General features: G+C 46.2%; 1 protein-coding gene across 2 annotated transcripts in view; it reads left to right on the plus strand.

Moving 5' to 3' along the window:
- FRMD4A (FERM domain containing 4A) overlaps positions 1 to 15483 on the plus strand; it is a gene marked incomplete at its 5' end in the record, with an annotated part of 263087 nt that overhangs the window by 152468 nt on the left and 95136 nt on the right. For both annotated transcript variants that reach the window (XM_080917998.1, XM_080917997.1), the window contains 2 exons: positions 13176 to 13232; positions 14335 to 14357. In XM_080917998.1, coding sequence (XP_080774124.1) covers positions 13176 to 13232; positions 14335 to 14357 — 80 coding nt within the window. The remainder of the gene's footprint in view (positions 1 to 13175; positions 13233 to 14334; positions 14358 to 15483) is intronic.

Genomic DNA, 15483 nt, shown 5'->3' on the forward strand with positions numbered 1-15483 from the left:
GCTCTCTCTTCTTAAAATCTATTCTGGAACATGGTCACAAACATGACCACAAATGACCGAAGATGGGTCCTCTAAAGGTTGTGTAGACGGAATAACGTCTCAAGACCACCTGCTCTTCTCAGTCATCCAAATATTTCATTTGCAAGCCCACAGATTTTACTAACAGAACTATGTGTTCATTTTGAGCCTTTCCAAACTTTGCCAAGGAGGAAGCTGATGTTCATAAGAACTAGGAGTGGGCAGACAGCGGTGCCAGATCAGCCACGCTCGTCAGCGAGTAACAGGAAACAGAAGTCCATACAGTTGTAGATATTTAGGTTTTGCTGTGGCCGACATGGACAAAATACGAATGTTTGCCTCAAAATGTCTTCAAGGTTCATTTTCCTTTTTGACTAAACAATGATATTGCAAACATGGCCTACATCTACTAGGAAACTCTCCTAAGGCAAGTACTTAGCATGGTGCCATGCACTCGATCAAATCGCTTGGATCCTGACAGATTTTTCTTGGCTACAATTTTCTGTGCCACCCACATGTCCCCAGGTGTACAGAGACACTAGCCCAGAAGCTGGGTGACATGCCCTTTAACATTGATTTAGCCCGGAGTTCAGTATCAAGCCACTTTGATAATTCTTGAAGACTGACTTACAGTATTTTTCTTTCTACTTGTTTATTATTTTTCATTCCAGAGACTCCAGGTTGAGCATATGCTGGCAAGTACTCTACTTAGCTATATCTTGGGCTCTCTTTTTACCCTGTTTTTAAAAAGAAAAAAATAATAACAACGCAATATCCTACTAAGTTACCCAGGCTAGCCTTAAATTCACTGTACAGACAGGCAATCCTTGAATTTAAAATTTTCGCCTTGGCTCCCTGATTAGCTGAATTACAGGACTGCACCAGCATATCCGGTCCCTACAGGGTTTTAGAACTAAGCTGTTGACGTAAAATACGCTACTAACCACGCTTCTTTGAGACCCGTCTCCATTTATATTTTAAAATATTGAGTTTTGTTTTCCACACTGAGCAGGGTAATGGAGAGGAGGAAGGCTCAGCAATTAAGAACCCTCGCTATTCTTACAGCGGACCCAGGTTTTGTCCCCATTGACCACACAGTGGCTCACAGCAGTCTGTAACTCCAGTCACCAGGCACTCACATGGTATATTTGTAGTACATATTAAAAGACTGGCTCTCCCTTTTATCAGCCCCCACGGTCTCACTCTGCAGACGCCACTCTAGTGTGGAGCCGAGTGCAGGGACTCTCTGTCACATGGTCTGTAAGCCACGCTCTCTTGGGTTCCCTTCCCAAGAGATTCACTCCGCCTGCCCTGTTGCTTCTGTCCTGGGTGGATATGATGGCCCCGGCATGTTCCGTTCCTCCACCACCCGGCACAAACATGACTCCAAAGGCGGTAGCTTATCGAGCAGGTTTATATATTAAATTCTCCATCCACAAACCCTCTACACAATAAGCTTGCATCCAATGGACAAAGATACAAAGTGCCCTTCTATATGAGATCAAAAGACCTATAGAAACCCTTAAGGATATTTATATCTACCTATCGCCAATTAAGACCACCTGGATCTAGATCCATTTTCTCCAGCTCCATTGTGATTCCTCTGAATCTCTCTTGTGTGTGTGTGTGTGTGTGTGTGTGTGTGTGTGTGTGTGTTGTTGCTGTTGTTGTTAAAGTAATAGAAGACAGCTTACAAGCAAACAGGGGATCCAGTGAGATGGTTCACCAGGTCACGGTGCTTGTCTCCAAACATGGAAACTGAGTTTGACCTCCAGGACACACATAGCAGAAGCAGAGACCCACCTCCCACAGGGTGTCCTGGGACTGCCAGGCCTGTTAACACATACACAGCACATGCAAACTCGACTGTCTCTTCCACGCCCATGCCTACCCTTCCCAGTCATGCTGCTGTTGCTTTTACTACTTGCCTCTTTATTTCTAAAAAGGTTTTCCCCCATCTGTCACCTCTCCATTTGTTGAATTCCCCGTAAGACGGATTGGGATCAGGGTGTCCCCGTAGCCACCCACACTGTCCCGCTTCTAGCTTTCTCAGGGTAGGAGCATGCTTCTGGGTAGGAGCCATAACAGTCATCAGCGGGACATTATGACTAATCCACGAATCATCCCATGGTTGAGTTGTTTTACCTAAAGGGATCCGTTGTCTCGTTTTCACTTGTTTGGCTTCTCGGTATCCTTGGCTTTTGCTCTCGGTCCCTGCAGATTCCCAGATATTTTCTAGTACTCAGTCCCAGGGCTATGGTAATCATCAGCAATCTCTGGTTCCAGCTCTGTGACCGCTGTTGTTATTGATTTCCTGAGTCTTCCCCCTGGAACCCTCCGCCCTCCTGTTCCAACAGGAACTTGGCGGGCTTCGCAGCTCTCTTTGTGGGAGGCCGCCTTCCTGTCTGGGTCTTTCCCCACCTCTGCTCTCTATTGGGTTATCTGTCTTCTGGGTTTTGTTTGCTTGTTTGTTTTACATTGATGTCTTCCTGGACAGCATCCCTAAGTAAATCTAGAGAAAGGATATTGTTATATGTCTGAAAATGTCTTTAGCTTCCCTTCATGGCCTCTTAGAACAGTGCTTCTCAACCTGTGGTTCATGACCTCTGAAAATGTCTTTAGCTTCCCTTCATGGCCTCTTAGAACAGTGCTTCTCAACCTGTGGTTCATGACCTCTTGGGGTGGAAGGACCTTTTCACCTGGGTTGCCTAAGACCATTGGAAAACATATTTCTGGTGGTTTTAGGGTCTGAGATGCCATCCGTCTATCATCTCTGGGGTAGGTCCACCCACATGCAGATACTGTCACATGAGTACCTGGCATTATGACATTCACCAACCCCATCACATATACCTGAACAAATATAGTGTATGTGACAGGGTTAGCACCATATATGGACCAGTCACACGTGTGTGGAGAACAGTTACTATGTTGAAAGCTGCAGGATTAGAGGCTAAAAATGACACTTTATGAAGTATAATTACTAGCGAAATATAAAATCATATATGTAAAGTTATATCAACTACTGAAAATGTGTGTGTGTGCCATGCAAAGTGAATCTGGATGCTGATCCGTCTTTTTATATGTGGCTTTTGGTTGATGTGAATTCTGCCCCCTTGTTATAGTAACAGTAGCAAAATAACAGTTATAAAGTAGCAATGGAAATGTGACGGTTGGGGGTCACCACAACATGAAGATCTGTGTCAGAGTCACAGCATGAGGAAGGTTGAGAAGTTTGGATAGATGTAGGAATACTGAGTAACAGTATCTCTCAGAATATCAGGTGATGTGCTGGAAATGTCCACCCACCTGTCCATTGTATGTCTACCTGCACCCCCCCATGCCATCTCCCAAACAGGTGCATCTTTGAGGCTTCCTTCCGCATTCCTTTTGATCTAAAACTTTATAGATACTTTGTATCTCTTGGGGGGTGGGTGAATACTTTTATTCTGGAGACTCATATTCTTTCTGAATTATTTCCCTGTTAGCTCCTCCTCTTTTATTCCCCTCCTCTGTTCTTAGAAGTGTTGGAAATCAGAAGCTAGGGCAGGCTGTGTCCGGGTTTCCATTTCTGGCTTTTATTCTGTTTCCTGAGAGGTTTCTGTCAGCATTGCCTTGCTTCTCTTCTTTTGGTTTTTAACCATAATATACGTGTGTGTGTGTGTGTGTGTGTGTGTGTGTGTGTGTGTGTGTGTGTGTGTGTGTGTGTGTGTAGGCCATTGAAGCCTCCATTACCAGCTGCTTTCCACATTTGGTGGCTTTCTGTTGAAGGGAATCCTAGTCTGTCTATTCATAGTTACAAGTGATCCAGGAAAAGCTAATCAGATGCTCTGAAAGCATGGGTCAAAATAGTGCCTCAATGGCCCAAGGGAGGATCTAATGGCAAGCTGTTCTTTCCATGGGGACCAGAATATCCTCCTTTGGGTGAGGGACATACCCTCCCATTTCCTCCTGGGACACGTTCATCTCCAGGGCTTAGGAGAAAAAGTGGCCTCTGGAGTGTGAACTTCCCTCCCTTGCAGCTTCCACAGAGATGCTGCCTCTCACCTGTCCACAGGCAGGCAGGGAGGGCAGGCAGGGAGGGCAGGCAGAGAGGGCAGGCAGAGAGGGCAGGCAGGGAGGGAGGGCAGGCAAGGGAGGGCAGGGAGGGAGGGACGGCAGGGAGAGCAGGCAGGGAGGGAGGGTAGGCAGGGAGGGAGGGAGGGCAGGCAGGGAGGGCAGGCAGGGAGGGAGGGCAGGGAGAGCAGGCAGGGAGGGAGGGTAGGCTGGGAGGGAGGGAGGGCAGGGAGGGCAGGCAGGGAGAGCAGGCAGGGAGGGAGGGCAGGGAGGGAGGGAGGGTAGGCAGGGAGGGCAGCTGTCTTTCATTTTGTTTGTTTGTTATTTTTCCCAACCCACAAACACAACTTTCTTTCCTTCCTTCCCCAGGAGTAGAAAAGCACAACATGGCCTTCCTCCTCTCTCACTTTTTCTTCCTTTATACACTCACAACTTCTACAAGAAAATCGGGGAGGAGGGACATCATAATTTAACCCAACCTGCAGAAAATTAAACCATGTGAGAACAGGGCTATCCATACATGTTTTGGTGAGAGGAAGGAAGGACCGTAGTGGGGGCTCGCTGCATGCTGTTTCGTCCAACACTTATGATGGTTTTCAACTGTCTATGGTGACAGGTGGACAGTAGAGGGGAACTGCTTTAAGGGGATGAGCAAACCTCCTTTAGAAATATGTGTCCAGTTCCATGGAAAATTCCAATGAGATGCTGTGTGCTCCCTGGGTGAAGGCTCGTGAGTCAGTGGAGTCCTCCTGCCAAACCCAACCCCTCTGGTCTCCTCCCTCTTTCAATGTGACTTCTTTTGACAACTGGCGATGTCCATTAGTCACCCCATAGGAGGCAACCCACCTGTCACACAAGACAGGAGAGACTCGGGGACAATGGACTCTTGAGTTCTTCCACACTCAGACCGTGGTGAATCCTCCTTCCTCTGAGTTCTGCAGTAAGAACTGAAATCATTATCAAAATTCAGGGGAGACCAAGGCAGGGGGCTCATCCTAGACTACATAATAAGATTCTGTCTGAAAAGAGTTCAGGCAACTAGGGGAGAGTGCTGGCCAGACTGGAGAAGGGGGGGGGGGCATTGCAGGTAACACACAGACTAAAGCAAGGGTGCACGTCTGTGGTGTCTGCGCTCACGAGGTGGAAGCAGGGAGTCAGCAGCTCAGGGTCACCTTCCAGTACTCCTGAGAACAGACAGACAGACATACAGAGAGAGGCAGGAGAAGACAGAGACAGACAGACAGAAAGAGATAGAGACACAAAGACACAGAAAGACGCTTAAAAACTAGACAACAGGGAGATGGCTCAGTAGTTAAGGGCACTTGCTTCTCTTACAGGGGACCCAGTTTTGGTTCCTAGCAACCACTTGGTGACTGGCAACTTCCTGGAACTTCACTTCCAGGTGATCAGATGTCATTTCTGACCCCCACGGGCTCCTGAATACATGTGATGCACATTCAGTTTTTTAAAAAATAGCCATCACATTCATCTCCCAACAAAAGCTAGGTTATAACTTGTCTTTTTAAAGATTTATGTTAGATGGAAATATTCAATGCTAAGTTTATCTAATATGTTTCATAGCCTTTTAAACTCCATCTTTTAGAAAGAATGATTCCCAAAAATTACAAATCCTAAAAGTACAAAGGAAGTTCAAAAAGTTTTGCTTCAATTTTTAGCTTTAGTCAGCTCCACACACAAAACCCCGGAGAGATAAGAAAATCGGCTCCTAAGTCCAAAAAAGAAAAATCTTCAATTCCACTAGTCAGAGGAGCCATTTGATATTTACTTGCTGTGGGTGGGGTGACCTATGTTTTGTTGCTTAGGATGGCTGCCGTGTGGTTGTAAATCGCATAATTAAACTCGGTAACTTCCCACCTTTGTGTTCACTACAGTTCAGTTTTACTTAGTGTTTATCGCAGCTGATCTCCGCTGAGCCACAAGCCCAAGATCTCCATCTGCAGATGGATGAACATGCTTCCTTCGGCAAAAGGAAGGTGGCATGCTCGTTTTTCTGACTGGACTTTTTACCACTACCTCCCATTACCTGTGACTGAGGAGGCGTGTAACTGACGAACGGAAAATTGCTTTTTATTCATGACTTTCCGACCCCACAGAGCTTGGTGCTTCCTTCCATCAAGCTCTGGTGCAGCCCCGGCAGCTCGAGCAGATGGGGACAGGACAGAGCCAGGTGAGGGCAGTCCCTTTCTAGAAGCTCAGAACTTACAGGTGGAGGCAGGAGGGTCAGGAGTTCAAGGTCATCCTCAGCTAAATAGCAAGTTGAGGCTAGCCTGGACTACGAGATCTTGTTTTAAAAGCTGAAGAAGAAAGGACAGAAATGGTGAGAGAGGGAAGAAGACATTGGGGGGAAGAAAAGCCCCTGTTCTGTGTGTGTTGAAAGGTTTCATCTAGCCTTTTTCCTGAGATGTCTGCCTCAGTCCTGATATTCATCCCTTGTGTGTCACTCTTGGGTGTCATTGGCCTCTAAAGTCTAAGTGCCATCGTTCCCGTTGATACGGAAATAAATGGTCTATGTTGAAAGCTTCGCAGAGCTTCGTTATCGAACCTGTGAGGTCATCTCCTCTGTAGGTGGGAGAAACAAAGCCCAGAATCTAGTTCCATAAGATGAGGAACCAACATAAATAGTAGCCTCGGAATATCAGCCTCATGAACCCCCGTCCTTACCTCCCAGTCTAGCTAGGGAAGATGCAGTGTGTGTGCCAGCATTACCTAGAGCATAAAAACAGGGACAGGGACTCTCCTTGGCCTTTCAGAAGGAACTACAATGGACGGATCATCTTGGCAGTGCATACAGACTTTGAGAACAGTTCTTAGGGCCTTGGCATGGGCCGTCTACAGCAGGTAGCAGGAGAAACCCCCGTGAGACTACAGGGATGTTGCCATGGGAACAGCTAGGCACCTCCATGGATCACGAGACAAACATGACGTGACTTGACCGCTGCAGGCCTGGCCCAGGGCTGTTGAGGAGGAACTATGCAAGTTTGCAGAGGCCCGGTCCAGCCCAGACGCAACTCCGTATAGTCATTATGAGTTGTGCAATGGGGCACGGTAGCCAAACAACACCACAGAAGGTAGTCAGGGAGATCACTTACGTATGACCTCATACCCCAGTCTGATGAGATGCAACACATCCGTCCAGGTTCTCCACCAAGTAACGGAGAAGAATACTTACTGTGTGGAGCTGGCCCGTGTGGCCGAAGGCTGAGAAGTTTGTGGTGGGCCACCTGCAAGGTAAAAGTTGCAGTTGTGACTCAGCCTGGTGGCCCGAGAACCGGGGAGGCCAGCATTGTCAATGTCATCTCCCAGGCAGGAGAAAGTGAGATGGGACACCTTAATTCACAAGGCGAGTGATGAAACTGAGTGTGGTGGGACACACCTGTAATCTCAGGACGTGAGAGGCCGAGGCAGAAGAATCACGTGCTCAAAGCTGCTCTGAGCTACGTAGTAAATTCTAGGCTCAGCCCCTGTCCCCAAAAGTGTGGGATGAAAGGCAGGGAAACTTGCTTCTTCTCTACCTGTTATTCTCTTTCAACCTTAAGGCATTGGGTGGTAGATGACGGAAAGTCCAGTTATTCAAATACTCATCTCCTCTGAAAACACCGTTTAACAAACAACCATAAATAATATTTAATCTGGACACCGAGATAAACCAAAGTAACGGGCAAGCTTTCCAATTCCAACACTTGTAAATTACAGCCATTTTCTGCATGCTGGCCATAAACAGTGCTGCCTATCTCTTTAAGAAATGTTGCTAAGTACTACCATCAATACTGAAATGCGCCAAAGAACAGAGGCAGAACTGTGTGGTTCCCACTGTCTGTAGAAACCAGGGGGAAGAACGAAATAATACATGTATTATTTATGGCATTTCCGAATCACCTCTACCTATGTCCCAACAAGCTCAGCAACATGATCAGAAAAAAACGTGTTCTCACATTTGGTCGTGAAGCATTCGAAACAGCTGTTTCTAGGCTGTTGGAGAGTAAGGGGTAAGACTAGAACTCGGCTTCATGTGAGGGTGGTCATGAACTTTAGGTGGTGCCTGGGTGAGGATTTCTTAGGCAAGCCCTTGGATACCCAACTAAGGGATTCTGACTGGGGTTTGCCAACTTGTATTCTCAGTTTCTTATACTTGTTCCTCGTGGTTTCTGTTCCAATTGTTGCCTTAATTTCTCTTCCTGGGGATTTTATAACACGTTCCAGCAAAGGCAACTGTAGGCTTTATTCCGGCTCACAATCCAAAGGCTTGGTCCAGCATAACAGGAGGTCAGAGTAGCAGGAGCTTGGGATAGCCGATCGCATCAGGGTGAATGTATGCAGCTTCTTAGCCCCCTTTCCCCGTCCACGGTCCAGGATCCCAGCCAAGGAATGGCGCTGCCATCAACGGAGCAGGCCTTCCAATTAACACAATCAAGGTAGTCCTTCACAGACATGCCTAGAGGCCTATCTCCCAGGCATTTCTCATCTCCGTTGAGATAGTAATTAACACTAATCATCTCATTTGCCGTGTGAGAAAAGTTGGACTTTCTCAGCCTAACCACAGAGGAATGCTTTCCCTTGAGATTCTTGGCACCATGTGAAAGGTACTAAGCAAACTGTCTGAACCATGGGTCAGGAAGCCCCGTTGCATGGGGGTATTTCTTTGGAACATATCAAGAGAGAGTTGATAGTCACCAAAAAGCTGCCGAGGAATGCCCTGGATCATCTCCTCCTGAAGTTTCTTCATCACTTTAGATAATGCAGTGCTGAGAGAAAGAAAGTGGTCTGTCTTGTTTGTCTGCACTGAGAATACACTCGTGCACACCTGTATACTACAGAAAACCACCTTCTGTCAGTCTATACCATTTTCCAAATGAAATGGCTCCCTTTTGCTTGGTGGTGAGGGAAACAGAGGCCCCAAATGCATACATCATGCCCTTAGTAGCCAAAAGATATGACATTACTTCTCAATGGAACATAGTCACATGTCCCCCACCACCCTGGATTCCCGGGCAAGATTCTAGCTTAGAAATGACCCATCAGGAGTCCCTCCTCAGACGCTGATGGAATGGTTGAGGCTCCAGCACAGAGCTATGATGGAATAAGCCCACAGGAATGCCACAGCACCAGCCTTTGCAAGTGGCCCAGTGGAAGCCACTCACAGCTCTTTCTTAAAGGGCCTCCTACCTCTCCCCCTGCGTCTCCATTTTGTCTTCTGTCAAGGCAAAGCCCTCAGCCCCAGGAACATGTGGGGGTTCTGTATACTCTTTGATAGCTCAGTTTGTCTCTCTGCTGGAGCCACTACCTGGGAAGCCGGCTAAGGGAAAGGTAGAGTCATCTTTTGGATGTCACATGACAGCTGGAACCTGGTGGGAAGATCTCTGTGGTGAACTAGGCTTTCAGGGGAAACTCAGGACGTGAACAGAAAATCAAAGGCCCTGTTTCATTACTGCAAAATCTTAAAGATGTAATCGCTTGGAAGAAAGAAATGTGGAAGGGGTTATTGATTATAATAAAGAAATAGCGTGTGTATTAAAATTAAAGGTAGAAAAAAACACTGTGTAGGGAGGCTGTAGAAAATTTAAGACTTGGAGAATATAGATCACCATGTATCTAAAAATTATATGTAACACATGAACTGCTTGTGAATAAATCTAACAAAATGCATACAAGGGAGACAAGTTTAGAGAATAGGCAAGTTCTCGACAGTCAGGAACGTGTCTTCCTCCTGTTTGGAGTTTGGTTCTTCTGTGCTCTCTTTAGATTGACTCCTTTGAGGGCACGCAGTGATTTAAATTCAGTAAATATTAACTAAGACATAACAGCACATCTTTCCTCATCAGACTTGCTCTGGGTACACAGTCTGAGGCATCTCATCCTGGCTCTCTTCTGTTGCTGGACACGTTCTGACCCTGGGTGTTTTATAGCCTCTTCATCTGAAAGCAGAGTGAAAACTCATCCTCAAGACATTCATCCACACTTACCCTAAGGACAGCTAGGGTGAGCGAGAACATGCCTAAACCAGGCCAGACATTTACGATTGTTATTTGAAGCTTTGCAGTATTTGGCAGAGCACTAAGTGTAATATTCACCTACAGCACCTATAGAAATGTGCAGAAGGAAAGACCTGACTTCCTTCCCGCCTCTCCTTCCCCACACAGATGACTTACATCTAGCAAATGAATCAAATTATGAACCAGACACCATGCTCCTGCTCAGGGCCGTCTGCCAAAGGTTGATTTTGAGTTACACATGAGATAAGCCTCCCAGCTGGCGTTAACCATTAGCCCCCTGTTGTCCGTTCACTACATTGTAGGTGTAAATGTTTAACAGAAGGGCTAACACACACACACACACACACACACACACACACACACACACACCAGTGTGCTTCCAAGTACTGTGAGCTTTTTAGCAAACTGATCAGTGGGAAAGGAAATGAATAAAGTTAGAAATGATCTATTGCAGAAACTCTGGACCGTTTCTGCGAAAGTGTTTGTACTCCGTCATGTGACGACAATCCTACAACCGCCATTGCAAACATTCTCCCACATCCTGGCTCTGACAGGGCCGGTGAATTGCAGAGGCTTTAAGCTCCTGTGGCTGTTTACACGGAGAGAATGGTTGTCCCCTATTCCTCCATATGTTCACTAGACGGTTGTTAGTTCTTGAGCCGAGTGGCAACTATCTTTATCTATCTTTGGAATTCCTTGGCCCGAGACCTTAAGGATATTCCCTTTTCAAAAGATGCAGATGGCTAGAATCCCTTGTCATGAGTTATGGCGGACAAGCTTGAACACCCCCCACCCCAGACTAATTAGAAAATCCACATGTCAAAGTTTGGCTTGTAGTTCAAAATAACTCTTAATTTAAATTACTCCTTAGTGCTAACTTCAGCTATAAATTTTGTTCTGAGAGTGTGCCGGCTATGACTGAAGCCTTATTAAGGAGGCAAGTCCTAAGTAAGGCCATATATTAGACAAGAAATTGTGGGTTTCCGGTACAATAACTGCCTTTAAGGTCCTCGTGGTGTGAAGCAAGTCACATCATGGTTTTGGATTCCAGTCTCGGGGAATGGTGTTAAGATCACTATCTAGTCTCTACAAGTCTTCTACTTTCACTCCTGCCCAGCCACTCGATATGGGATCTAGTGATAACAGGGAATGAGAAAAGAAGACATGCTGGGCATCATGACTCGTGCCTTAAGCACAGCACCTGAAAGGCTGAGGCAGGAGGATTACCATCAGCTTAAGGCCAGCCGGAGGTACAGAATGGGACCCCATTTGAAATAAGAGAAAGAAAAAAGAGAAGGAAGGGGGAAAGGAAAAAACGGTGACAGAACTTTCTCTTTAACCACGACAGAAGAGAAATGTTGTCGATTATCTTATGGTTGTTAATGGACCTGAGTCTCTCTGTCTCCAACACTACAGTGTACAAGGTTTCGTTCGCTTAAAAGTTCATTAAGAAGGTGGGTGGTGTCAAGCGTAGACCACGATAGAACAGATATCTTTGGAGGCAGTGGACCTATGCATTGCAGTGATGGTGTCTCCAATGTGTGGGCCTGTCTCCAAAGCTGTCAAATCATATATGATAAACACATCACCCTTTGTGCACCTTTCTATTAGTGCTCCCAACGGTGCTATTTTTTTCTACAAACATAGGAAGTCCGGGCTCATCTTGATTCATGGCGGGGCGTGCTCTGATAGAGGTGGTTTCATTGTGCAGGCAGCGAGTGTATTTATACGAACCATAGTGCCTGTGACATCACTAAATGATGTCATCTTACGAGAGCACTGGGGTAAACACGTGCTGGCATTGATGTGATTGTATGTTGGATTTGTTTTCAAAAACCAAGTTTTTTTGTTTTCTTTTTTGTTTGTTTGTTTTTTGAGACTGTGCCCCTAGATCACAACCATCTGGGATATGTAAAGGACAGAAGGATATGTAAGTTAGAGGCCATGCTAGCAATGGCTGGTAGAGCCTTTGTGGAAATAGAAACACCATCGATCTATATCACCATAATAGCCACCAGCCACACTGAGCCCTGAGCTCAACGCACTATTGTGACATTTCTTTCAATGAACCCTCACTGTGGGTTCTAAGGCGGAACTCAAAACAATCAAACAAAAACTGTAGCAAGGCTGGGCATGGTTGTGCTCCCATCAGCCAGTGTTTGGGGGGGCAGAAGCAGCTCTGAGCCAGCCAGGGTTTCACAGTGAGACCAGTGAGACCTTATCTCAGAAAAAAAAAAAAAGGATGTAATTGGTTACTGAGCAACCGTAGCCCCGGTGACTAATAAGATGAGCAGGTTTGGGGCTGGAGAGCGGTTATGAGTACTGGCTGCTCTGCTAGAGGACTTGGGTTTCATCACCGGCATTTGTATGTGCGTCTGTGTACTGTAATGCCTATAGATGGCTTTCAGACATCCATAACTCCATCCCAAGGGGACCCAGCACCTTCCCTGGCCTTGAATATGTGTCTGCATAGAGTCTCTCTTCTCTCCCTTCTTTCCTCCCTTCTTCCTCTATCTTTTTCCTCTCTTCTTACACACACACACACACACACACACACACACACACACACTCCTTCTACATGCACTATGGTACACAGACATGCATGCAGGTAAAACTTCCATCCACGTGAAATAAAAATTAATAATATGAGCAGGTCTATAAAAATCTGGACATACCCCATCCCTTACGGTCACACTCAAATTTGAAGATGTCATACAGGCTTCTTTAAAAAGATCTTGGGGACTATTCAGGACCAAGTCATTCAGAGAAATTGTCTAAAGAACCAAAGCCACTCTAAACATATTTGAAATTCTGGGGAATTTCCAAGAAAGACCAGATCTCTTCCATGAGAGCTATAGTAAGAAAGCTGTCTAAGCACCAGACTAATAGAGTGATGTGGTTCATACCTAGATCTCCATACTTGGGGGGCTGAGGCAGAAGGATTGTGAGTTCAAAGCTAGCCTGGACTACATTGCTAGCCTGGACTACATTGCAAGACCTTCATTTTAAAGTTTTAAATTAATTAATTATTTTAAACTAAGTAGATACAATAGAAGGCTCACTTTGGTATTTTTTTTTCTTTCTTTTCAGGAGCTTATTGATGTTGACAGTGAAGTGGTGTTTGAATTAGCTTCCTATATCCTACAGGTAAGTTGTTTTACACACATATAAAAGAAAGTATGGCTGCCACGTGCAAACAGCAGTCTCATCCGCTGCCTGGCTTTCTAGCCACAAGATGGAATGAGGTATCAGGAATGCTGGTGCCATGCCATAACTAGAGATTTGTACTGTTCCAAGATTTCAAGACAGGGTGTCGTTTGACCTTAGGGAAAGTTGTTGTTTGACCTGAAATCACTTGGTCCTTTAAGTTTGGAACCTTCTTTTCCTCTGGGGAAATAAAAAGGAGTACCTAGAAGAAGTCACCTGCTGTCCCCCAGAAAGCAAAACAAAAGCCTTTAGTTTAGCCTGAGACAGACAGACAGACAAGCAGGCAGGCAGGCAGGCAGACAGACAGACAGACAGACAGGAGCACAGGAGTATCATCCATAACGGTGTGATGGGTTGGAACGATACCGTGAGTTATTCCCTAACAAGTGTTCATTGAATGCTGCTGTGTGTGAGGTAGCCTACCACACTCACGGACACTCACATGGCCACTGGCTTGTAAGTGACAGACCAGCGGTGCAGCCTGGGACAATGGCAAGCACTTAAAATCCCAGCTGCTATGGAGAGCGGGCCAGGAGGCCACACTGCAGCTGTCTCAAAGAAAGGGAAGAGGCAGGGGTGGAAGGGAAGGGGAGGAAAGCGGTAAGGAAGGAATTAAAGGAGAAAGGGGGTAAAAAAGTGTGGGGGTGAGAGAGAGGGGTAGGAAAGGGAGGGAAGGGAGGAGGAGAGAGATAATGTGTGTTTGACCTAATTTACTTAGACCAAGGCCTTGAGGTATAAAGTGTACTTTGTGACGTTCACACTGAGCTTATCAGTGTGTATTTTCTCCCTGACTCTGACCCACCAGACAGGGTTTCACTATGCAACCAAGGCTAATTTCAAACTCAGAATCCTCCTGCCTGAGCCTCCGAAGCCCTGGGAATTATGGGAGTGTTCTGCCACCTCTGGCTCAGCATTTCTCTTCCTTGAATACCAGAGGGGAACGGGTCTGTCTTCCTCAGCAGAGAAGTAGCCATGATGATAGGACACGGTTTTCATTCTTAACGATGGACTGACGTTGCGCTCATTTTTTCCCCTCCCACAGGAAGCAAAAGGAGATTTCTCTAGGTGAGTCCCCCAAAGTTGTTCTCTTGTTCGCTTAACAATATATTTGTTGCTTTCTTGTTACTTAAAGAAACTGCCTTGCGTGTACCTTGAAGGAGGACAGAGTATTAATTAGTGAGCTTCAGATGTCATACTGTCACATGAGCAGGCAGGCTGACAAGGCGTGCCCAGTGCAGGGAGGACGCTGTTCTAACTAAATGAACCTAAAGAGAAGAGCTCAGAGCCCAGCGTCTCCAGTGGCCATTGCTCTCGGGTCTGGCGTGTTGATCATGCGTCACGTGTTGCTATGTTGAGGGGGAAAAATACTTAACGGCTGAGACCAGCCTGAGTGATCCTGTAGAGCTGCTGGTTTGAATCTTGTTATTCATTCATTCATTAAACACAGCAGACGGGGCAGCAGAGCTGAAATTGTCCCCAGTCTCTCAGGAGCAGCACAGAGTCCTCACAGCAAGGGGATTGTAGCTACCGTCAACAGAACTAACTTCTTGAAGACAGACATCTTCCAGGTGTTCTGTTTTATCAGTGTCGACTAGGGAAAGCCCAGGTTAGCCCATTGTTTAGGATCAAGGTCTGTCGGTAAAAGAAATGACTGTATGACCAAGAAAACACAATGTCAGGTCACTGGGTTCCAAGGGCTGGTGCTTATGGCTCTGCAGTAGGGTGCCTGCCTAACACATATGAGGCTAGATGTATCCCCAGCAGGGAAGGAGAGGGAGAGAGGGAGGGAGAGAGGGAGGGAGGTATCAACAACCACAACCCTAAACCCTAATCCTACCCTGTGTCAAGGACCTTCCCATAATGAGTAAAGATTTCAGGGGACCAATCACTGGGCAAGGACTTCCAGGTCGGAGTGGGGAAGAGAGGAGGATACAAAGAGACTTGTGGCTTTTTGGACGGAGAGAGATTTGGGGGTACAAGATGTGACAAACTAAAGGCTCCCAGTTAGGTGGCGGACACTGGAGGGTTTAATTTAGTATGGCTTACTGATTAGGATGTTGGTAGCTGCACCCAGTGATTGAATTACCTGTTGATTCTGGACTAAAAAGACAAACAAGCAAACAAAAAAAACCTCTTTTTTTTTTATTATTTATCAGGACTACCCCTACCCTAACACTTATGCTTACGCTTA

This window comes from Micromys minutus (genome assembly GCF_963924665.1).
Source record: "Micromys minutus genome assembly, chromosome: 6".
Lineage (NCBI taxonomy): Eukaryota > Metazoa > Chordata > Mammalia > Rodentia > Muridae > Micromys > Micromys minutus.